Genomic DNA, 23904 nt, shown 5'->3' on the forward strand with positions numbered 1-23904 from the left:
AAAAAAAAAAACTGATAAAGGTACTCAAATAGATATTTTAGGGAGACTTGCTATCTTAAAAGACAAACTGATAGTAGTTGCTTTTGCTGATAGCTCACAATATTAACAGGACAAAGTAAGCATCGGGCAAACTGCCTGTTTTCATCTACACTGGATGGGAACATTATGTGCTGTCTCCCAAGATGGTATGTGTGCTTAGAAAACATTCCTTCTTTCAGATTCACATCATCTCCAAAATTGTCAGCTTTGGTTTGCAGCTGTAACACACAGTCATGGCCAAACTGAATACAGGGGCTGACTAGAGCTTGCATGAATTAATTATTCAGGCTAATTAGCAGAAGACCAAAGCACAACATGTGAGAAAACATATTCCAAGCTTGCTAAATTAATAAGTTCTAACATTTCTAGATTGCAAAGTCAGAAGCACAGCAAGAGTGGTGAGTGTACCTCACAGAAGTAAAGATGAAGAATACAGGAAACTATTTGCAGATAGTATGAAGGAAATCTGGATTAAGAGATCAAAATGTAGTCTGCAGCTTTTTCCTTCCCTGATCTGAAGGACACCAACCGTATGATTTTGATGCAGATCTCAACATGCTAACCATGCAATTCCAAACATGCACAAACAAAATCCATGTTCTTGTTTCCTTCAGCAAAGGGAGCACTTTTCCAAGGAATGCAGCTTCCCTCAGCCTGGCAAAAAGGAGAGACGCAGGTAGATTTTAATGCCTGCTAAAACAGTTTTGAATTGTCCCAGTCTGAAAAAAAAGGGCAAAATGAATGTATAGCATTGGCCTTACCTCAATGTAACAAAATTTCAACTTCTGTATTTATAGGAACCAGAAAAAAACGCTCTGAGTTGCCATCCTAAACAGGACAGTCTTCCTTCTTAGGGAGCATAGCTCCAGATTTGATTAGAGCTATTAATGAGGTCAAATGATGCTTTTAGGCTGGTAGCTAATGTAAACCAAATCTATTTATCACTTTGGCAGTAGTTCCTGCAACAAAGTTAATGACCATTACCACATTTCTAGTTAGCCAATCAGGAATGGTGCTTTTTTGTGCAAAAAGGCAGAAGTCAGTAATCAATCATCATCATCCTCATCATAATAGTGCTGCTAAATGAGCTTCTGAAAAAGAACAACATAGCTATTAACCTTAACCGTATCTTGAAAATAGATTTCTCCCTACAAAGGCCATTCCCGATATATGGCTTGCAGCCTTGAGAGCTTCTTGAAGAATAAAGGAGGTTGAAATACTTGGCAAGGGCACAAACTAGATTTAGATTCTTTTCTTCAGTCTTTTGAAATAAAACTGAACATATAAAAAAAGAAAGGTCAATTTTTTTAAATAGCAGGTGAAAACAACATTTTGCCTAATAGACTTGGGTTATATACAGTCAATGAATAATGCTTTTTTTTTTGTATTAGCAGTATAATAACATGAATTCCACCAAACTTTATATTTCTAATATCTTACGATACGTATCTTTGTATTGACAGCCATGTGCTCGTAGAACAGGCTTCTGCAACAGCTGTTGTGCAGATTCATGTCAGTGGAGTTTCCTTTGGAAGTTTGCTCAGCCAAGAAGAACTGAGGGGAGTTATCTTTTGCTGTGCTTATTGTGGCATGGGTAAGGTGTGCAGTGGCAATGGCTCTCTCTTTTCATCTCAAGGCTTGAGGTGACTGTACTATTGGGACTATCTCCTTCTCGACAGGCAGAGCTGGTACAATTATCTTGATCAGCAATGCTGGGCTAGTGGTTAGAGTTATGAAAACATTCCAGGAAGCATGTGTGAAGAAAGCTTGAATCGACTTAGCCTTTCAGGCTTTTTGGCGGACTACTCACACCCTCAATCACACAACACTGTGTCACCAGTGTTATACCATTCCCAAGACTTCTGCAATGTGGCTGGTTTGCTCTCTCCTCTTTGCTGATCTGAATGTAGTGCATCACCAGTGACATATACTCCTCTACATACCCTGCACTGCTTGTTTCTATGGAGAGATCAGACACACAGACAGACATACCCCATCCAGATCAACAGTCAACCCACGCACGTGTATTTGAATGTGAGCCTAGTCCTGAGGTGCCTCAGGAGCTCACATGCAAGAAATGCCTTCTGGGAAAGAGTGGAGGTCACAGCCTAGATTGTGTGGCATTATTGATGTACTGTATTTTTGCTTGGGGCATTCATATTACAAGCTGCCCTCTGCCAACTATTTTCATAGTTGCCTGAGAGCCTGGGGAACAATTTCTGTTTTGATTTCAAGCTTGATCTGGAAGACCAGAAAGGGCCATGGTTGAAAGCTGGGTTGTCTGGTGCTAACTGCTATTGCTTCAAGAATGCAGCTGACTTGAGCACTTATTTTGAAGGATTCTGCCGAAGAAGGCCTCTAGTTTTTCATTTTCTTATGCTCAGGGCCTAGTCTTGGCTGTAACCTTGGCTACTGGCATGCTATAAAGGTGCCAAGTTGGCCAGCTGAGTGTCCTCCAGAAAGAGGGCATTCGTGTTGTAAGTGACCATGATCCTAGGAGGATCTTGTGAGGTGAAAAAAGGTTTTATTAGAAAGGGCTGCACACAACAGTGTGCTGGGTGATGTGTGTGGACGGACTGAATCTGGTAACATACAAGCCTGGTACATTCTCCTAGGCTGATGTATGAGTAAGGGTCTGGCCCTGCGAGCAATTGGTTGGACCAAGTTGCCCACATGTGTGGCCAAAGGCTTGGGACTTTACACTGCAAAGCCTGTCAGGTCAGTCTGTCATTTTATTTCATCTATGTGCAGTATCTAATCCGGTGAGGCATTTCTTCTGAGTCAGTGCCTTTGAGCACTACCCACACACAAATGAGTGTCTATTAATAATGATAATATTTAATTAAATAATCTTGTTCAAAGTTATATCTGTATATTTTAAGTAACAGATCGAGAAATGCTGGCATTCAGTTGATTTCATTAGGCATACACTATTGCCCAGAAAAAGGAATATACTTTTACAGATACATTCCTATCACAGAAAAAAGTACATGGTTTTTCGTATTCGCTATTATTGCTGCCTATATACACCAGTTGACCTACATTCCCAAAAAAAAAAAAAAAGTATTTAAAACAAAGCTGTCTGGAAGAAGGAGATTGGCTTTTGTTTGCTTCTTGATTGTTTTATAATTGATTTTTCACTAGTACTGGTATGAAATTAATTTTTTTAATCGTTCAGGACATTGAAGGTATGAAAAAGTTCCCAAACTTATTAGAAATTAGCCTTTCTCACTACTTGTCATGCTTAAGTATGCAAATACATTCCTGTTGAAATTATTAAAAAGAAGAAAAACGACAGCGAAGACTCTTCATATATCTGAAAATATTAATCAGTTTTAGAAAAGGACTGTTTCCATGATTTTTAACTGCAGAATGCATGTTTCTTGAATAATTTAATGGCAGATACAATACATATATACTATATGCACATATCTATACATTTATATATATATATATACACACACACATATATATAAAGGAACTACCCTCTGTGCTGTAGATGAGTCTTTAACCTGTTTTGTTCTTGTAAATCAGAGAGTAAAAAACAGGTTAATCCCAGGCCTGTTAAAGGAGTTAATAAAAGCAAATATATAAACCTGCTTAGTATCAGTTCAAAGTCAATAATGCAGCTCTACTGAGCTGTGTAGTGGGTAGAGGCAAAAGATCATATCCTAAGGGAAATGGTGTCATACTTTTTATAAATAGAAAGAGGTTGACTATTCACAAGTTAGAAATACTCTGCTTTGACATTTGGTCTTTTTTTACATAGAGAGGTAGTAAAGTTCACTAAGAAATTTCAATAAGGAGACAAATGAAAATCTGATCTGGCAACAAAATGTAGAGAACAGAAGGATTCTTTCAATGGTAAATTCATCACTTTGGTATAGATGAGAAATGAGTAAAATCTGTTTACCATTTACCATCCCTTACTTTAGTGCTTTGAGTGTATGGGCACAATATTGCTGTCTGGATAATAAAATGGCAGGAGTCAGAAAGAAAAGCTATTGTCATTAAAGCTGAGATACAAAAAACTGTTATCAAAGTAGCACATAATGAGAACTTGAGTCTCTTAGTGTATGCTACAGCTCTAAAGTGAAAAGGGCCCAGACACCCTGCAAGCCTGGAGCACAGAACAGGACCAGTGGTCACCCTGCTGGCCGTTGTTCCACACCCACTGTTCTGTATGAAACAGCAGGGCAGAAAGCCTGGAAATACTCCTCTGGCTTAGGAAGAAGCAAAGTGGAAGAGGTGCTATAATGGTATACAGGCTAGAGAGCAGCCCTGAAGAAAGAGGTCTGTAGATTCTGATTGGCAGCAGGTTGAATAAGTCAGCAGTGTGACCTGGCAGCCAAAAGGGCCAACTGTACCCTGGGGTGCTTCAGGCCCAGCACTGCCAGCAGGGTGAGGGGAAGGGTTATCCTGCTCTCTGCACTGTGCAGCCTCACCTCCAGCACTGGGTGCAGTTTGGATGCCACAGTATCAGAAGGATATGTGAGGAGCCAGGGGTTGGACAGGATAATTCCTCTGGGTCGCTTCCAACTTGGGATATTAGTGATTCTAAGAAACCTGTATGCAACAGCATCCCATGTTACGTTTATGTATGTTAACTGAACATTGGCATAAAGACAAGATCGTTTCTTTAATTTAATCTTGTCAGAAATCATAAATCAGTCCCTTTTTTAAAGAATTTTATATCTGCATAATATTTTATAACAAAATGTGCCAAATTAGCTTTTTCTTTGTCGGTAATAGATTTTTTTATCTAATTTTAAAAGTTGTAGCATCTAACATGTACGGTAAATGACTAATTCTGGTGAGGAATGCAATTCCTCTTTTCAGAAAATGAAATTCAACCTGGTCCTCATATTTGCAGAGAAAGCCTTGAAAATATGACAAAAATATATTCCCAAGTGCTTGGAAACTGAGAAGTAAAATAAAACAAAAACAGTTCATAGCATACAATGAATGAAATCAGTTAAGAAAATCAACTATACATAGGCATAATTGTTTTTTTTTTTTTCCCATCAATTTCATTACTTTTGACTCTTGATTTCTGAGTCCTAAGATTGATATGAAGGCAATATTTTGTCCATTTTCAAATTCCAGTTTGAAGTCAGAGGCAGTTTCATGACTTTTTGTTGTATTCCTCCTTTAAACTATCATCAGAGTAAAACATGCAGTATGTGTCATGGGAAAAGTGAAATGCTCTTTAATTACAAATTGCCATTGTCCACACAATGGAAAACATCTCAGGCTTCTGCAGATTTGTTTGTCAGTGTTGAATATTAGCTTCATGAGTTGTTTTGTGTCTTCTCAGGAAAGTATTTGGACTCAACTGCTGTTGATACATACACTGTTTTTGGAAAGCCTTCAGCAAACCTGTTTGGCTTCCAGATCCAGTTCGAGGCTCCAGCTTGCTTCATCTTCGCCAGCTGCTGACTGTGTCCGATGCTTTCTCTGGCAATTATCTAGAGCCTAAATTCACTTATTTTATTTTAAAAGCTGAAGGCAGTAGATAAAAAGAACTGATAGGAAGCATCAATCTAAAAATATTATCCACTTGATTAGAAAGTGTTTTCCACCAAAGTTTTTCCTTTTTCTGCTCCATTTTCTGTAGTAAGTGACCCGGTGGTTCTGTTGGACAGGGAAAGGTGCTACATTTGTTGAACTGGCCAGCACTGTGGCCCTCTGCAAGGGACATGCTATGCAGCATGGAACTGGGCTGTGGTTTTTTCCCTTGGGCTGCTGCATGCCAACTGGTAGAGACATACTGGAAGCAGTGGGGTTACACCCCTCTGTAGAAGTCGATGGGTGGAACATACTAGAGCTGCTGAATTTGCCCAAGGAAGGGGGAGGTAGCAGCAGATGGGAGGGCTGGGAGCTGTGGGAGGATGAGAGCTCAGGTAGCACCATGTTGTGGCTCCCACAGACTGTGGCTGATGGTGGCTGAGCTGAAGTCAAGCCTGGGAGAGCAGCCCAGACTAGAAGCAACACAACCAGCAGCGGGGAAATTTTTTTTAACTATCTTTTGCCTGTATTCTCTTTTATTTTGAGTTCAAGAGCAGATGAGCTGGTTGACAGAGGATCTATTTTTGGTTTAGTATTTTTTCAGATGAAACCTGACACTTGAGTTTGAAAGCCCTGCTGATCTCTCTGAAGTACTTCTGTCAAGGAGACATCTCAGCAGCTTCACTGCCTCACTGTCCAGTCTCACCTGGAGACTCCTTACTCTTGCCTTTTCAGCCATATATCTCAGGAGATGAGGAGAAAGGAGCTGCTGAGACTGAGCGATAAGGACCTGAGGGAGAAAAGTAGCAGAATGCGTAGGTGAGACAGAGAGAGAGGGAGAGCAACAGAGATAGAGATAGTTCCGCTCTGCTGGGTAGATGATTTTACCATAAATTGCAGCTTCCATGTGCCCTAAAAGGTGAATTAATACTAACAATAATGAATGTAATAGACTCGGAAATTTTCATAGTAGATGTGGTTCACTTTCAGGTAAATATTTTGGTCATTTAAAGCATTTTGATTTCCAGCTGTGGGGTATTCATCAGGTTCTGGAGTGGATCAACCTCTTCAGCTGAATTTGTAGCAATATCTAAGATTCCTGCTAAATTCAATATCAGTTTATTTGCAAAAACATGAATGCTCAACCATGTGATGTTGGCGTAATTTCACATGAGGATATCTAACAAACAAGATACAGGCAGGAGTACATTCAATGAGTGAAGCCCATGTAATCAGTGTAGTTTCACAGACTATTTTCATGTGGGGAACTTTCACTTTCAAAATGTACATCTCTTAGCTCAGTTAGAGCCTCAGTAACTTTCGTAATATTCATGGCAGGAGCACATTGCTCAAGAAGTAGAGGAGGGACAATACAGCATGAGAGCATTTTATTTTTAACAGAAACCTTAGTAAAGGTTCCTTTTAGTAATAGGTCAAAGCCATTAACTCAAACACATAAAAAAACTGAGATAAATGTAAGAATGTGAAAATAGTGTTCTGCAAACAGGCTGTTAAAGCAAGGTTTCACATATAAGAGTGTTTGGGAAGAATATACAGCTGCGTAAGCCTGAAGGTTAGCATTTAATCACCAGTATATTTAAGCACATATTTGCAGTTTTTCTCTGCTTCCTTTTCAAGTAATTCTATCATGTATCAGTTTTTCCTTTTCTGTACATTGATCACCATTGTATTCCTTCTGCTGTGAGTAGTGGCATCCACTGGATCCTTGCTCTTAGTACACATACTTTTTTTTAAAAATAATTTCTAATTAAAGTTGAATGGATTCCCAGAATGTTGCCCCTTGAAAGTTGCTATAGAGAAAGAATATGGCTATATATTATTTTTGCTTTCTGAGTAGAAGCTGTAAATGCAAAAAATCTACAATAAAACTGCATTTTAATAAATGAAAACTGCCACTACTCTCATGCTTAGGTGACAAGAGATTTAGCTTAATATGTAGCGCTTCACATACAGCTATGTGACAGTTGCATCTTCCTGTAAAGTATCATGCTCCCCCTGAAACACAGGTTATTAATATTTATCAATTGCAACATACCATGAGCCTCCTTTGTACTATAGTATGGAATCTGCCATCATCTGATAGCCCTTTGCTGTCACAGTTTAAATGGGGCTGTTAATTGCTTAATTGGGAGTTGTCATTAGATAGCTTCTTTGGTATGGAAGTCTTTGCTTTTTAATTCAGCTTTCTCTCCTCAGTTCTTTCTTGACCTTCCTTCTCTTCGGATTCTTTTTTAAGCTAATGAGGTTTCCTCTGACATTACACGCAGAAAGGGAGGAAAATTATTAGGATGAAGGATTTTATTCTCTTCTACAGACTACAGCACTTTGATGCTGTTACACATTTTGTGACTTCCCTCTTACTGCCTTTCCTCGGGAGCCAAATGTTCTCTGAGGCATTTGATAATTTTAGAACGTCTGACAGGAATGTCAGTTTTAGACCCAAGACCTGTATCTCTCCAAGCATTTTGTGTAAGGCTAAGTAAGGATATGTTTATATAAAGGGCACCATTTGTAGCTCTTAAATGGAGTAACTCAGTAATATGTATTTTCCTTTGCATCTAGCATATTTGGTAGAACAAGATTTAATGACAGGGTGGGATACAAGCTATATTTAGTACAATGAATTAAAACCAAATCTGTGGTGTGAAGCACTTTGTCCTGAGGGCCCAGTGCCACACTGCAAACTTTGTAGGGGTAATGGTTCAGATTATGTATGCTCCCATGGACTGAGTGCCCTTTGCAGTTTGGAGCACAATAAGAGTAGCTCTATGAGCAACTATTGCCACTATTCCATCCATGCCCTCTCAGATCTTGCGCACTGTGAGCCTAAGCACGATAAGTGGGGATGATCTGGAGATCTACCTCATCAGCGCACTGTTAAGTCCAAACTGAAATGGTAATGTCAGTGCACCACAGCTGCCATGTTTGTGAAATGGATACAGACACATCAAATGGCCCACAGCATGCACTCAACCCTGGCTGACCTTAATGGTAGGAAACAGCACAGAGAAAGAGAGAGAGCTTACAATTCCTTTAGCTGCTTCCATTTCTAACTGATGTTCAGCATGAGTGAAGGATGCAGTGTCCGTACCAAAAATGTCTCCATTATCAACACAATCCTGGAGAGTTTATTCTTTCCAGTGCCTTAATATTGCTCAGGGAAAAGCCATGCATTTCATTTTCCCTGCAATTTCCTTTTACTCCACTCCTGCATTTCTGAGTGTACACTGCTTGGATTGGATCAATAAGACTAATTAAAAACTTTGCTTACTAACTACGCTACCTCAATAGATCTCCTTCTATAGATCTGTCTGTACAAGCCTTGGAGGTTCACCAAATCACGTAGTGATTCATGACAGTGTCTTTAAGACCACAGGAGCAGAACAAAGAAAATAGCACTGAAATACCGGAAAGCTTATGCACATATTAATTATACTTAAAGCTATAGCTTTTCCTTGACAGCTTACTTAAGTATTGCTTGTTTCAAAGCACCCCCTTGTGCTGGCACTAGGTAAGACAAATTGTACAGGAAGCTTCTGGCTCTCTGATACCTCTCTATCACTTGGTCAGGATCTGTGTTTTTTATGTCACCCAAAACCTTTTTTCTGCTGCCGAGGCCTTTTGCTTAATGGCTCATGTCCAAAGTCCTCCTGAGGTTTCAAAGTACACTACTGAAACCGATCAAACTGATTGAATATAGATGGAGGTAGCCTTCAAACTGTAGATTCTTGTTGATGACTAGGAAAATGAAATTACGTGAACATCGTATCTGTGGGAAAGTCTAACTAGATTTAAGCATTATGAATTTCTGAATGGAGCCACTTACCAATGACAAGTTCATATACTGTCCATAAAGTTTTTGTATATATTATTTGCAGTTGGTATGCCAAAATATTAAAGACAGTAGTTTTGAGACTTCCAAAGTTTGAGTGACTTTAGTCATTTCCTTCTGGGCTGTCCAAAACTACTTTTTAGAAATATCTTTTTTCTGGAATTCAGGCTCCTCTGGCAGTGTCATGAATTGAGAGAAACAAATACGAAAACCCTCCAAGTCTATAATAAATTTGGAAAATCTTGGCTGAATTATGTAATAATGATTAACGTTTATTTAGATAATGTTTTTGAAAAGCAACAACCATCATTTCTAAAATCAAAGCTAGTGATAACAGTATGTTTCACTTCTCTTAAATCTAACACATGTATCCACTGCCAGCAATATTAGATTGGGCAATCTCTGTCAGTGGCAATGTTCTGCTGAGACATCTCCTTGACAGACGCAGTGCACTTTCATTTGGGAAAAAAATCCATTCTTTTTGTTTTTTCAGACTTGAATGTCAAAGATGTTTTGGAAAATGTCCAGATTCTGGATTTCCTCCATTTTTTATTCTTTATTTCTTATGCTTTCTGTAACAAAAACAGAGCACATTTTCCTTGAGGGATTCTGTATAATTCTTGGTGTCTCAGATATTAATTTGGTGATCATTAAATTGCATCACAAGAGCTATTGGGTGAAATTAAATTACAAATAGATGAAAGCAGACAATGCACTATTAAAAAAAAAAAAAAGTGAGGTATCTGCAAGTGTTTGAAATTTTCCCCAAGACACCCTACATTGTTCATCCTCCAGAGAACCACGGCAACAGAGCCAGAATACCACTTTGCAAAACAGCTACAGCACATAGGCACCTGACTTCACTACCTACACATGCTTTTTCATCTGTAGCATGCGTATTTATATATCCTACGCACATTCCCTGTCTCCTCAGTTCCTTGGTTCTCCCATCTTAGCTGCATGTGATGTGCTCTGCCTCTCTTTCCCCCCACAGTGCCACCCTGCCAGCAGAACCCATCCCATACTCCCCTTACTCCCTGTGTTGCCTTACGTTGTGCTTTGAGCATTCCTGGCGAGGCAGCAAAACAAATAGCTGGTAGGTTTAGGCACATCAATCATTTCATTATTGATGTAACTCTTAAGAATTAGCTTAGGTAAAAAATACAACGTTCTACAAATGCTATCTCAAAGGCTATGTGTTTAATACAGTTTAAGTGCACCAGTGAAGTTTAAATTTGAAAAGGGCACGCTGCCTGTGAAAGGTAATGATTTTACATTTGCAAGTGCTGAGTGAAAAGACAAAATTTTGTGGAAGTCAGGTGTGCTATGAAGTGTTACTGTTGCACCTGATCTGAAGCAAAATGAAAGCAGTAATGCATGAAATACAGATTTTAATTTGTGATAAGTGCAGATCTAATACAACTTTTATTGCAGAATTCTTACTGCTGACTCCATAAAATACATCACATAAACAGCTGTTAATCTGTTCACTTTATCTTTTAACATTCATTTGTTTAGTAATCAGTTCTCATTTGTTCTACATATGGTATAGCTTCTCTTTTATAGCAGCTGCATATAATGAACATTTGGAGGCTCAAAATGTATTACAAAAATTACTGTTTAACATTTTTCTGCATTATTTTTCTATCTGTCACCAAGGACTTTTGAACGAAAGTTAGGAATTAAAGTCATTAAACATAGAGTAAGGAAAGTTTAGGTGCTTTGTCTTTTTTCTGAACTGATAATTTGTAGTCGAATTTCCCGTGACTGTGCTTCACACTCTGCTTAGCTCCTTTAAGCAATTAATTTTCTCTATTTATACTGTCCATTCCCTTCTGTGATTCACTGACGTCAACATGTCAAATTTGATTCACTTGTCAGTTTTGTTCTGTATTGTATGAGAGACCTCTTGGTAACGCACTCAGAGTAACTTACAGACCTGGTAGACTGAGTGCATTTAGAGATTTTAGAAAATGACAGTTTAAAATATTTAAAGTATCATCAAGTGTTCTGGTTCACTGTCGTGATCTGTGGTCATTAAAACTGAGCTGTGTGAACGTAATTCCCTGCTGGACAGTTTGAGTGTCATCTTAACTCCTTTTTTCCAACATTCTGATCTTTAACAAGACCATTTTATTACAGTAAGTGTTCTGTATTGTTTATTCATAATTCAGTTGTGTCCAGATTCCTGTAAAGAATGAATAAATCGAACAAATGCTTTTCTTGATAGCAAAATACGGGTGAAAACCTAACTATGTACTGCAACGCTGCTGATATTAGGGTATGATGACTAATAGCACACATGCCCTTGGATTGGCCAGTAGTATGTCCTTGGTCAGTGTTTACTGGTGACCTTGACCTGCACTGTGTTGTGCGGAGTCTACACAGCAGCAGGCAGAGAAGAAGTTCATCAAATCTGGCTGTTGGATCTGATGCCATTCTGAAAACAGGAAATTCCTGGCCGGTTCTGCCCAATTCAGCCACAATGGCAGGTGGGTTGTGGAGATGATTAAAGAAAGCAAACTATTGCCTAAGTATGCCGAACGTATCGTATGCTGTTTTCAGATGGCTGATTTATTCAGAATAGCTGCAAGTTAATTTGCTATGTGTCACTAGTCACATAAATAGATAGATATTGGCACTGTGTGTGCAAATGCTCAGTTGGGGGAAATATACAAAAGATGATAGTGTTTTAGAAAGAATTTCAGGCATTTCTGCAAGGCATTTTCTTTGCAAAAGATTTAGCTGTTAGAGAACTATGCTTGTTTCTAAATTTAACCCTACTAATACCTTTACCACCTTCTCTTTTTTGTTTCTTCTTCTCTTCCAGTGCCACCTTGGGCCTTAATAGCCATAGCCATAGTTGCAGTCCTATTAATCCTTACCTGCTGCTTTTGTCTCTGTAAGAAATGCTTGTTCAAAAAGAAGAACAAGAAGAAGGGGAAGGAGAAGGGAGGGAAGAATGCTATTAACATGAAAGACGTTAAAGATTTAGGAAAAACCATGAAAGACCAGGTAAAGTACCTCTCCTTTTCTTCAACTCTTGAGTTATGTTTGCAGAATTCTGCCTGATGTGTCTAACAAAAAGATGTTGTTCTTGTTGCCTTGATAGTTGCTCTGTGAAGAGAGGACTGATTGTCAGCATCTTCTCAATAGCATCTTGAAATGTGAATATGGGTATGGCATCACTGATAAAGCAGCCAACCAGTTTCTCTCCTCTGCTAATAAAACGAACAGATTTGTAGTAACTCATCTGGAAGGAGAAAGTTTATTGAGAGTATCTTGGCTGTCACAGAAATGTTGCAAATGTGTACAACTTTCAACAGTCTATTTTCAGGACTTTGACCAAGAACAAGTATAGCATTTATCTTTCTAGCAGTACTTCTGAGCACAGCTGATAAGCAAACATAGATCTTTACTCTGAATCTCCTTTTACACAGAACCATAAGGTCAACTGAGAAACAAACAACAGCATAGAAGAGAAAATGAGAAACATGCAAAGGAAAACAATAAGAAATTGCAGAGAGCATTCAGCACAGTCATACTGAGAGAATTTATTTTGTGCAAGAGGTGAAGCTTAAAGATATCAGAATATACTTGTAGCTCTAAGTCAGTGGAGTAACTTAGAGGAATAGATTAGCATAATCTATTTGAGTAGTATCATCTTCATGAGAGCAGACAAACTTGTCCTTTAGATCTGCTTCATTAAAGAAAGCAAAAGTTGCAAAACCTAATCCTCAGTGCAGCAGACTTCATTAATATGTTCCTGAAATATTACTTTTTTTAATCAGGATTTTATTATTGTCTTTCTTCCTTACAATTCTGTGTTAAAAATTCATAGGTAAAGCTAGTGAGAACAAGCAGAAGAATAGGGAAATAATTGCAAAGAATTCATGTGTTCTTATTGCATTGCCGGATTTCTTAAGCAAAGACAAAGGGCTCTATTTTTCAAACAAAAAATACTGAGGAGACTTAGAGAATTGCTATATGAATCCTCTTTAGTAGTTGACAATAACTGTAAAGATATTACATGTGTCTGTGCTCACAAGACCTTTCACAAGATTTAGCCAGAGTAATTCAGAAGTGCTTATCCAGCCAATGATAAAAGATACAAGCAATGTAAGGAATGAATAGTTCCTCCCATTAGCTGGAATCCAGTGTGTGAGGAAAGACAGGTTGATTAGTAATAGAAGCCAAATCTGGGAGCCTGAGGAGTAGTGGCATCAGATCAAGAGCAAGATCCAGGAAAAGCCTAGAGAAGAGTAGCTGAGAGTTGTATGGAGCAGACCAGCAGAAGTGGTGGGATGTCACTGTTCACTGATAGAACAGCCACTGATGAGGCTCATCAGCCAGTCCTCAAGAGTCCTGCTACAGGCTAGCATAGTTTTCCAGGCATGTAAGTCATGACTGGGGAAGAATATCAAACGTAGGGGAGGAGATCTTGTAATTTTTCTGGCTGGCTGCAGCTATTTCCAGTTTCCAAAAGGACAGGTTTTTTTTGTTGCTCAGTGGATAGTAGTCACTGCTGAAATGTCAATGCACAAGGCTGCAGTTAATTTTTCTAGGCTATACACTATATCAATAGAGTAGACTTTAGATGGTGCCCTGGTGCACAGCTTCAACCTTGGTTCCACCAGGAGGGAAGATGCTTTTCATGTACCATGTACAGCACTTTCAGCTGGTGTACTGAAGTGCAAAGCTTCAAGTATAGACACAAGGCAAATTCATATCTGCAAAGAACCTCAGCAGCACGCTGAGTCAGTAATGTAGATGTACCTGTTTCAAGGTCAGAAAGATAAGTGAGGTTGAACTTGGAATACGACAGAGCAGAAATTTGGTGTTTTCCTTCGAAAAAGATTTTGTATTTTACTGATTTTGTTTTCTCTGTATGATAAATATGAAACAAACCCTTTTACTTTAAGCACCCAGATTTAGGATTCATTAATTCCCTGTACTTAATTTAAGATTGTATTATTAAGTAATTGTGAGTTATTTCCCCACAAGCCATACATGGTAAGTCACTTCATCAATTGTTGGTTTACCCAGGGCTACTTTTAGCTAGCTTCTTTCCATTGAAGCAAGGGTAATTTGAAAGAACTCTGATTATGTCTGTGGAAAAATCCCTTGCGATGTTGTTTGCTGTGTTTTACCAATGTTACTAATTATAACAAACCTAATACTTCCTTGCAGGATAAATAATGTGCAGTTTGTTTATTAATATTAATGTGGATTTTCTTCCATATCATTTAAGACCATTGTTGTATTGACAATATATTATTAAGTGTTTTTAATTGTATTTGTTAGGACCTGGATAAATGACCATGGATTCTTCGAAAATAAATATATAAAATGCAAAATTTTATAATGTAATTAGTATTGAATTTAATAACTTCATTTTTTCTGGGAAATTTTGATAAAAAGCTGATTCATGGCTCCTTATTTATCAAAAAAGTAGCTCAAACTTTGAAATGTTGCACCGTTAGGTATTTCAAGATGTTTCCATTCAAAGTATTCTGGATAGGTATTTAAACATACTTTTGCCCAAATATTTTGTGTTTTAACTGACGTGGTTTGATCTGCACAGTAAACCTGATGAGGATAGATTCTCAGCTGAGAAATATAAATGTTGGACCCTTAGTAAGTGACTGCATCACCAGCTCTCTAGCCAGTTTTCCTCTTACGTGTCTGGGATTTCTAAAGCAGGTTGATTGAGTTACCTCCCTTTATTTCATACTAGTCAGAAACGTATACATTTTAGGTCCTTGGCATTGAATAGTTTCTAACAACTTAATTCTTGATTTTTCAAAACTCAGCTGTCTTTTTTTTCTTTTTTTTCAGCATGAGTGATTTTTTATTCTGGCAGTTTAATCTGGAATTATTAGTGCAGGCTTTAGTATACCTAGCTAAGCTCAGTGCAATGTTAAATGTAAAATACTTCACAAAAGAGGAATGAATCACTTTTGAGGTTCTGTCACAGAACAGAAAGGGGTGAAAAATAAAAAGTAATTGTAAATCAGGATGTTAATCTATTGCCTTTATAAAGGGCAACATACAGTACCAAAAATCTTAAATGTTGTCAAAAAACAATAAGCTTAGTTCAGTCATCGTTAAGCCTGAATGTATGAGTGCTAATTACCTGCTGCCTTCAGCTGAGAGTACATAATAGCAGTTGATAGGCACTTGGCATCTTGCAAGATCCTAGTTCCCTAGGTGCACAAAACTTGAAAGGGAGCAGCATTTGGCAGTATCAGCCTCTGGAAGTGTAATTTCCAGCTTAGCCTGGTTTAGTTTGTCAGAGAGAATTTCTGGCTTACATGTGCCCATGCTGACCTGCATTTCCATGCCAAATCCTTATAGAGTCGTATAATTTGGCATAAGTGAAGATCCTTTTGACACAGAGACTCAGTTGGATCAATAGTCAAGCACAATAGCTAGATATTATAGAAAGAGAAATGATTTTTGCTTCTGTTAGACTTACGCTTCAGAACACAACTTTTCTGAACACAACTTTTAGTCTGATTTTTCAATGAGAAACTGTGAAATAATATACATTATGAGCAAATTTGATTGCAGTGAAGTGAGAGAAGAGTTTAAAGTAAGACAAGGCTTTCAGTCTTCAAACACATTTCTACAGCTCTCCATGGTTACTTTTTCAAGCAGAGTACACAACTCTGCCAAGAACTGGGAGGAGGCAAAGATTCTGTTTGGGGAGCCGAATTATTATAAGAATGTACTAAAAAAGGTCATTTCTCCATGGTTTTTGCTAATGTTTGTATGTGGATGTTTTAATTTTTATTTCTTCCTTCTATGTCCTCCTTGTCTGTGTTGTGTCTCATGACTGTTCTGGATTGTCACTTGCGGTAGGTTTACTTTGCTATTCGGATGCACCTAGTCTAAAGTTCTGATACATATAGTCTTTTGACAGCTCTGGCTCCTCAGCTGAGATTTATATGTAGTAGCTTTGGTACACACATCAAGAGGCTGAACCAAACTGATTGGGTATTTTCTTGGTGGGGGAAGGCTAGAGGAGGTGAAAAGAAGAGGTTGTTATTTTTTCTGTAGTTCAAATATTTCGTCAAACTGTACTAGAAAGCTCAAGTTTGAAATCAATGGGTACCTAAAAAGAACTTGCTAGTGTTATTTCCTTCTGCTATAAATGTCACCGTATCAATAGTAGACGAAAGCAAAAAGTGTTTTTTACTGTCTTAGCATCAGTAAAATTATTGGTACCCCATGAAATTTGCTGTGGGCTGTCACATCATCCCAGTACAGTGTACATGCTTTAAGTTCATAGTACTCCATGACAAACTCTTTTACATGATCTTACTGCAGATTTCTCTGGGTGTACCTGAGTGACTACTGGCACCAGCATTTTTATGAGATCTTCCCATCACACTTTTCATTCTTGTAACTTCCCAGTCTCTTCCATGCCTCGAGTGGCTACTTTTTACCTTAGGAAAAAAAGCCCCAAACACCCAGCCGTAGAGACACTGTAATAGCTGCTGATTTATTGGGTCTGAATATAATGCATTGGTACAGCAACATTCTTAATTAAGCTCAGCCTATGGGCTGAGGAAAGGAATAGACTTAATCATTTCAGTCATGAACAGTGGCACTGAAAAATTACTAAAATTTAGCTCTGTTGCTTGAGAACGGTTGCTGGGGTCATCTGAACCTTTTATTAGGTCACAAAGCATTTTTGGAGAACGAGATTTAATATCTCAGTCATTCCTCATTGCATCAGGCTGAAACACTGTCACTAGTGAAACATTTTTGTTTTACAATGGATGCGTCTGCTAAAAGAAACAGGAGATCTGGGATCAGGTATATGTGCTATACCCTGGAATATGTAGAGTATACTTCTGACTTCTTGTGGCCTTCAGTTGTTCATGAACTTTTTTGGATCTTTGTTTTTCCTTTATGTAGGCTTTTCTTTTCCATTGGGGTGAAGTACTAACTTCATCACAATATTACAGTTAGTTTTCATGTATTAATTGCAGTGAAATTATGGGACGTTATAAAATAATACAATAGTGAGAGCTGCAATAGCAACAGACAGTTTCGGCAGTAAACCCTTTTTCCTTAAAAGAAACAAAACACTGAAGAGCTTTTTAATGTTAGGTACCTTCAGAAATATTTCAAAGTCATGTGTGTTGACCTGCTTGAGGAAAGTTGGTAAAATGAAGTCAGTAAAATCTGCACCAGCTTCCAAAGAGCCTGTATTTCACTCAAAGGTACCCAAGCCTTTATTGCCAAGTATAGTCCAGTAGGATCTTCCGTGGGGATAGAAACGCTTTTCTTCTGCAGTGTTTCCTTGTATTTATTCAATTCCCATTGGTTGGTATCTTCAGCCCATGCTGATGTTACTGTTCACCACGGTTTATCTACAATGCAATGAAGTATCTTAATTCACACTCAGAAAGACAGCATGTGCTGCAGACACAGTACAGTGCAGAAAATTAGTCAAACAATGTGAACAGGTCTTTGTTAGAAAACAAGCCCAATTACTATACTGTGATGGTCAAAATGGATTGATTGGGTCCCATTAATGTGTTAATTCAACCTCAGGCTCAAACAAAAAGCTGTCCTACTGCTTTTTTTTTACCCATCTCAGAAGCCAACTGTTCAGGATGCATAAAACTTCCTGAGAAAATGTGAAAGCAACATGTTTATGAAGATGCAATATTATATATGAGTACATTTTGCAAGGTTTTCTGCAAAATTCTTATTTAGCATAGGTTAATATTAGACTTCATAACCTTGGAACTGTGAAAGCAACATCTACAAGCCACATGGCTGGGCCTATTTGCATTCCTATCTCTTCCTCTCAGCCACTCCCAAGAAGACAGAGGAGCCTGCTATGCATGATTCTTACATTTCTTTTTCCCCCCTTTCAAAAATAGTTTTCCTATAAAATAACTACTGTTACTTTTATTGTAACCTATTGTACTCTTAGGATGAAATGAAGATACAGACTTACATGTCTTGTTTCCTGTACTGAAGGTCTTACCATAGGAATCTTCACTAGTCAAGGATGTTTATATCTTGCATTCTTTTGATTAACAGACCAGGTTTTGAATTGTTTATTCAAGACCAGAGTCTGCAGGTTCCTAATGAGTTGTGTCTAGGAGGTATGCAATTATTCCATAAATTAAGTGATTTGAATCACACTCTCAAGACATTCACATGTATCCACTGATTATGTGGAGAGCTGAGCTCCTACACTAAGTGCCTGAAGTTATTGGAAATGAGTAACCTACAACAGGAACAGCAGTTCATATTAATGAGGTATGAACTTCAAGCTCTATTGGGAGTATTTATTTGTTTAATTTTTAGCAAAGGCATGTAGTCTTTACAAACAGAAAGGTGAATAATGTCTACGATTAGTAGAATAACCTTCAGGTACGAGAATATCAGATACATGATAAGGTTCCGTTTAAAGGATGGTCAAAGCTTATCTCTTTTTATGTAAATAAGCCAAAAGGACAGTTCTTTGCCAACTCTTTCTTCTTCATATCAGTGTAGCACCCAATAAATCATGTCTAGCTATATTTAGATTAATTTGCACTGTTAAAAAGATGTAGCACTAATTATTATATAGTATGACAAATTTTAAACAGAAATAAATTTAGTACTCAGAGTGGTCCTCCCGTGCCCAGGAACCAGCTCTATCCCAAAGCATGCTTCCATCTGGCCATCTGCCATTCGTTTGGGAAGGATAGAGAACAATTGATTGAGCAGCATGCACTGGCCAAGCAGCCTAAATCTGCCTCCTACTCACAGCCTGCTGCTTAGCACGACGAACCACTGCCATATGGGAAGTGGAGGCAGAGCATGCTAGCATACTCGCAAGAGCACTTGCATCTTTTTGTTCATGTACATGGGCCCTGTGGTCAACGCACAGCCATGATCCACAGGGTGAGCTTCCAAAATAGACTCCCGGGTTGACGGTGACACTGTCTGAATCTTTTTTCAGCAAATAAACACTGGCAACGAGAAAAAAAAAATGTTAATTTGAGAACTTAGAAGTTCCAACTTGAATTTACGTATCTGTATTTTACATTTGCTACATCCCTCTGTTGAGCCAAAATAAATCAGTATTTCAGTACTCCAACAATTCAGTGAGCTGTTAAGCTGAATGTGATAGCCTCATGTCAGAGAGGTCCTAAAGAAAGCAAGCCTTAGGATAATCCAGCAGACCATTTAAAACCTGGATAACAAGCAAGGAAATAGTATCAGGGTATCGCATGCTGGACGCAGCAGGGTCTTTCTGTGCATCAGTGTGGCCCAGCGAGGCCAACAGTCTTACAGCATTAATGGCAAAGTCAATTTCACAGAGGCCAAAACCTGTCTCAGCCACTGGAAACCCATGCACAACATGCTCTTTAAATTAATTCATGGAGAGAAAGCAGATGCTAAAAGAATGAAATGTTGCCTTTCCTTCTGAGAGACTCTGGTAGAAAATGTGTTACAATTGCAATCTTTTCTGTTTTGTGAGAGGGAATCAGCCAAGATTTTTTAAAGGCTTTTCTTTTGTCCCAGGATAAAAATTGGCCACATCAGAACTGTGGTGTACTTGAATGTGAAAGAAATTGATAAGAAATGCACCACCATTAGGTGCAGCCATTCCTAAGTATGGACATCAATAGGAGGAAAAATTGCCTTTCTGATAAATTCATTGTTGGACATGGCACAGAACATTCTCGCTTCAAAAATAATATTGTTTTCTTCCATTCAACTCAGCAGGCATTGCACAAGCCTGAGGACTGGACATCACTCATATGTTAAAAAAACCTCCTTTACCACGTGAACAAGAAGACTGATTGACAGGGCAGGTGTAGAAGGAAATCAGACTGCAGCATGTACCGTGGTGAAATAACCTTGCAGGCTGCAGTCAACATTATGTTTTCCTTCCTAACATCTCCTTGCTTACTGGTGACTGGTGAGGCCATAGGTCACCCCATGAATGGAATCAACCCTTAAACACTGCTAATGAAAATCTTTCCGTACCTACAACAGTGAAAGACACTGCTTGCAGTCCTAAATAAATTGTGAAGTGAGCATTATCAAAGACACAAAGATAACTGAGACCGGAATCAAAGAGCAAAGTGCACCTTCTTGGGTCTTTTCATCCTCACAGTGACTCAGATGAGATTGCAACCTCTGCCTTGCTTTGCAGGAAGCTGTGAAGTACACTTTGGGGAGACATTAAATAAAAAGATACATGGAGCTGTTTTAATCCCATGTGGATTGTGCTTTGTGGTGGATAGCAGTAGTAAAAACCATTGACAGGGTGTGGGTCCACTAGTGGAGCTGAGCTGGAAGCAAAGGGTGTTCACAGCACCAGAAGAGCATCATCAGTGCCAAGAGGCTTTTGCTGCCTGCTGCCGTGAAGCAGGGAAGAAGCTTAGGAAATGCAAGAACACAGTGCAGAGCATGGAGTCTGCAGAACTGCAATCACAGGCATTGCTTTGGGTTTTCTTTCCCTTTTTTTTTTTTATGCAAAAGATGAAACTACAAAAAAAAACTGAAAATGAAGCATTTTCTTTATAAACCCTGAAGAGGAGACTGTAAAACCACCCTTAATTATGTTACAGAAGTGAAGAAAGAATCAGTAAATTGAACTGTGGATCTCTGCTGTAATTTAGCTCTATTTGTTGTAGAAGCCACCACAGAGTAGATGAGCTTGGGAACAATTGACTAAGCATGGCACAGAAAAGAAAATCCTAATGACATATGTAAATTTACGTCTGCAACCTTGGTTCAAACAAGTTACAGAGCTCATTCAAATAAGGATTAAATGAGGGGTTGCTCAAAGAATTCGTTTTCCAGCTCTAAGGAAACATGTTATATATTGTGTGGCTCTGTTATAGTCCCTGGTACAACAGCACTTTTCCCACTTGCTGATTTCATTACATGTGAATGTGTCACCTTGTAATGGTTGTATTGGAATAACAAAAAAAAAAGTCTGGGGGGAGGAACATTCTTATTTACATACAAGCATACGTTTTTCAGACACACACATGTAAGAGGATATAGACATTTCTTTGCAGTTTATTTCTATATGTTCACCTGAGTGAACTTCTTGGTCTTTCATAATTAGAAAAAATAAATGTTTTTCAGTATGATGAAATAATAGATTTCTATGCTGCATATTTCACATGAAAGGAATTAAAGATGCCATAGAATTAAAAGAATGTTTAGAAACCAAAGGGGTTTATATTTCTCTGCACTGTAATTCAGGCTTTCTGATCACAATCATGTCTGCTGAAGAGGCTTGAGTTGGAAGTTAGTTTATAATTAAAAATATTTAACTTATTTTAAAACCAGTAAAATATAGCTGCTTATTTTAATTGATTGTAGTGATACAGCAATAAGAACCAGCATAGTGTGATGTTGCGTACTGTAAATTGAGGGTTGCAGTGCTATTCCATTATTGATCTTTCAGAAAATCTCAATACAAAATGAGAATCTCTGTGGGGTGTTTCATGTACTTTGAAGCAATTCAATTCCTCTTGCTCTTTGGAACACAGCAGCAGCATCACACATGAGAAAATTCTATGCTTCCCTCGACCCATCTTCTTAAAGCGTTGTCCTCTAATCTGAAAGCAAATTCCTCTCCTGAACTTAAAAACTGTTACATGCAGACAGCTTTAGAAGTAACCATTTGTCATTTCTTCCCTCCTCCTCCCACTCCTAAACCTTGGACAAATCTGAACGCCATCTCATTCTTAGTGTTTCTTAGTTCTTCGGTGTTTCCAAGTCAAGGTCAAGAAGAATAATATAGCTACTTGGCTGATGTGAGTAACATGAAACATTTTCCCTATCTCCTGGGAAATAGCTTTCACCTTCCAATAGGACTCTCATAATCTATGGAGGAGAGTTTACCAATCATGCAGTGTTTTGTGTCTGCACTTCAGCACTCCCTTGCAAGAGTTCTAAGAACTCCTTAGCTTCCCTTTTATTTTCTGAAGACATAGTAAGAATTTTTTCACAATGATATAGCCAAACCTCTCACATCTCCTGATGTGAACAGCTATGCAGAAGAGTATGTAAGTTTTCTGAAGAGAATATGGATATGTAACTTTTGCCTTGTTGCAATAGTTACAGATGCCTCATAGCTGAAAAGGATCACAGAAGGTTCCATTTGCATTCTCCATTTTGAGGAATGGCTGCAGGATTGTTCTGCTCAAACCTAATCCAAGTCAAAAGCAGGTGTAATAGCAAAAAGGACAGTGCTTATCCTAGAATCAAGGATATCCTGGAGCTGTTTATCACTCTTCTGTCACACAGTCCTCTGCTAGGGTAATACTGAGATGATTCAGTGGGTCTTGGAGTTCACATCCCATTCTGAGTTAATGCTTCATGTTGACTCCAGGCTCTGATCAATGTGATTGCTTCACTTGGATTGAGTCACATCTTTTCTTTTTTTTTCCTTTAATTTGTGATTACAGAATCTCAAGATTATTTTTATTACCAGTGAAAGAAGGTGTTGGTGTAATCATGTCACTCCATATTTTGAAATTCCCATGTATAGTCCTGCAGGATTTGTGTCCAGACTGGCTGTGCTCCAACATTATCTTCTTGCTACGTTTGTTGTTGTGTCAACAAAAATATTGTTGTGCCACAGCCATGGAATTCAGCTCTGCAATTAAAATATATCAGAATACTATTAGATAGTCCAGTCCTTCCAAACACAAATGGTTTAGTTCGGAAAGTATTATTTTTCCAACATTAGGGGCGATTCTCATCTGCTGTCAACCTTTCCCACTGATCACAACATCATGGAACGCTGTAATTTGTGTTCCTAGTAAAGAGTCCATTATTCACTAACATTCAGATATTTAACACAGCTCCTCAGCTTGCATCAATCAGTGTTGCTGCATTGATTTCAGTTGAGCCATGCCAGCTGAATTGCTATCTTTTTTTCAAAAAGTAGAAAAATAATTGCTTAATACTGTACAGTTTTCAGCCTGACCTTTTGAATTTTAGATCTGGCTTCTGAAAAATAACGTTTTCTACTTCAGAGATCAATCTTTCCTCTTATCACACCCACGCCACTATTGCGTGGCCCCCGCATCCTTCATGGCTGAGTGAGAATGCTAATGTTTTTCTGCAGTTTTTATTTTGTTTTCACAAACCACCATCAGCAGTAGGTATTGCTACTTCCCAGCCGCACTGTCTCTTTAGCTATAAAGCTCTAGCTGCAACCTATTGTATATAAATGCTGTTGATTTCTTCAGACCACATCACATTGTGAAAAAAAGAAAGAACAAAATAAAACAGATCAAATCTTATTATTGCACTCAATAGTCTGTCTGTGCAGGCAGAAGCTCCATATTGAAGGAACTTTCATCCAGACAGGGCTCTTATAGATAAACATATTCTATACCATCGTGTGCAAATCAGAATTCTGGCTGAATGCTTTCAGCATCATGGTTTAATAGTTGTATAAATTCCCCTTTTCACAATGCAAATACTTCTGCTTTCTGGTACAGCAAAAA

General features: G+C 38.3%; 1 protein-coding gene across 2 annotated transcripts in view; it reads left to right on the plus strand.

The window, feature by feature from the left end:
• SYT1 (synaptotagmin 1) overlaps positions 1–23904 on the plus strand; it is a 260890-nt gene that overhangs the window by 157571 nt on the left and 79415 nt on the right. For both annotated transcript variants that reach the window (XM_010708424.3, XM_010708439.3), the window contains exon 4: positions 12231–12415. In XM_010708424.3, the coding sequence (XP_010706726.1) occupies positions 12231–12415 (185 nt within the window). The remainder of the gene's footprint in view (positions 1–12230; positions 12416–23904) is intronic.

Source organism: Meleagris gallopavo, chromosome 1, assembly GCF_000146605.3.
Source record: "Meleagris gallopavo isolate NT-WF06-2002-E0010 breed Aviagen turkey brand Nicholas breeding stock chromosome 1, Turkey_5.1, whole genome shotgun sequence".
NCBI classification, from domain to species: Eukaryota; Metazoa; Chordata; class Aves; order Galliformes; family Phasianidae; genus Meleagris; species Meleagris gallopavo.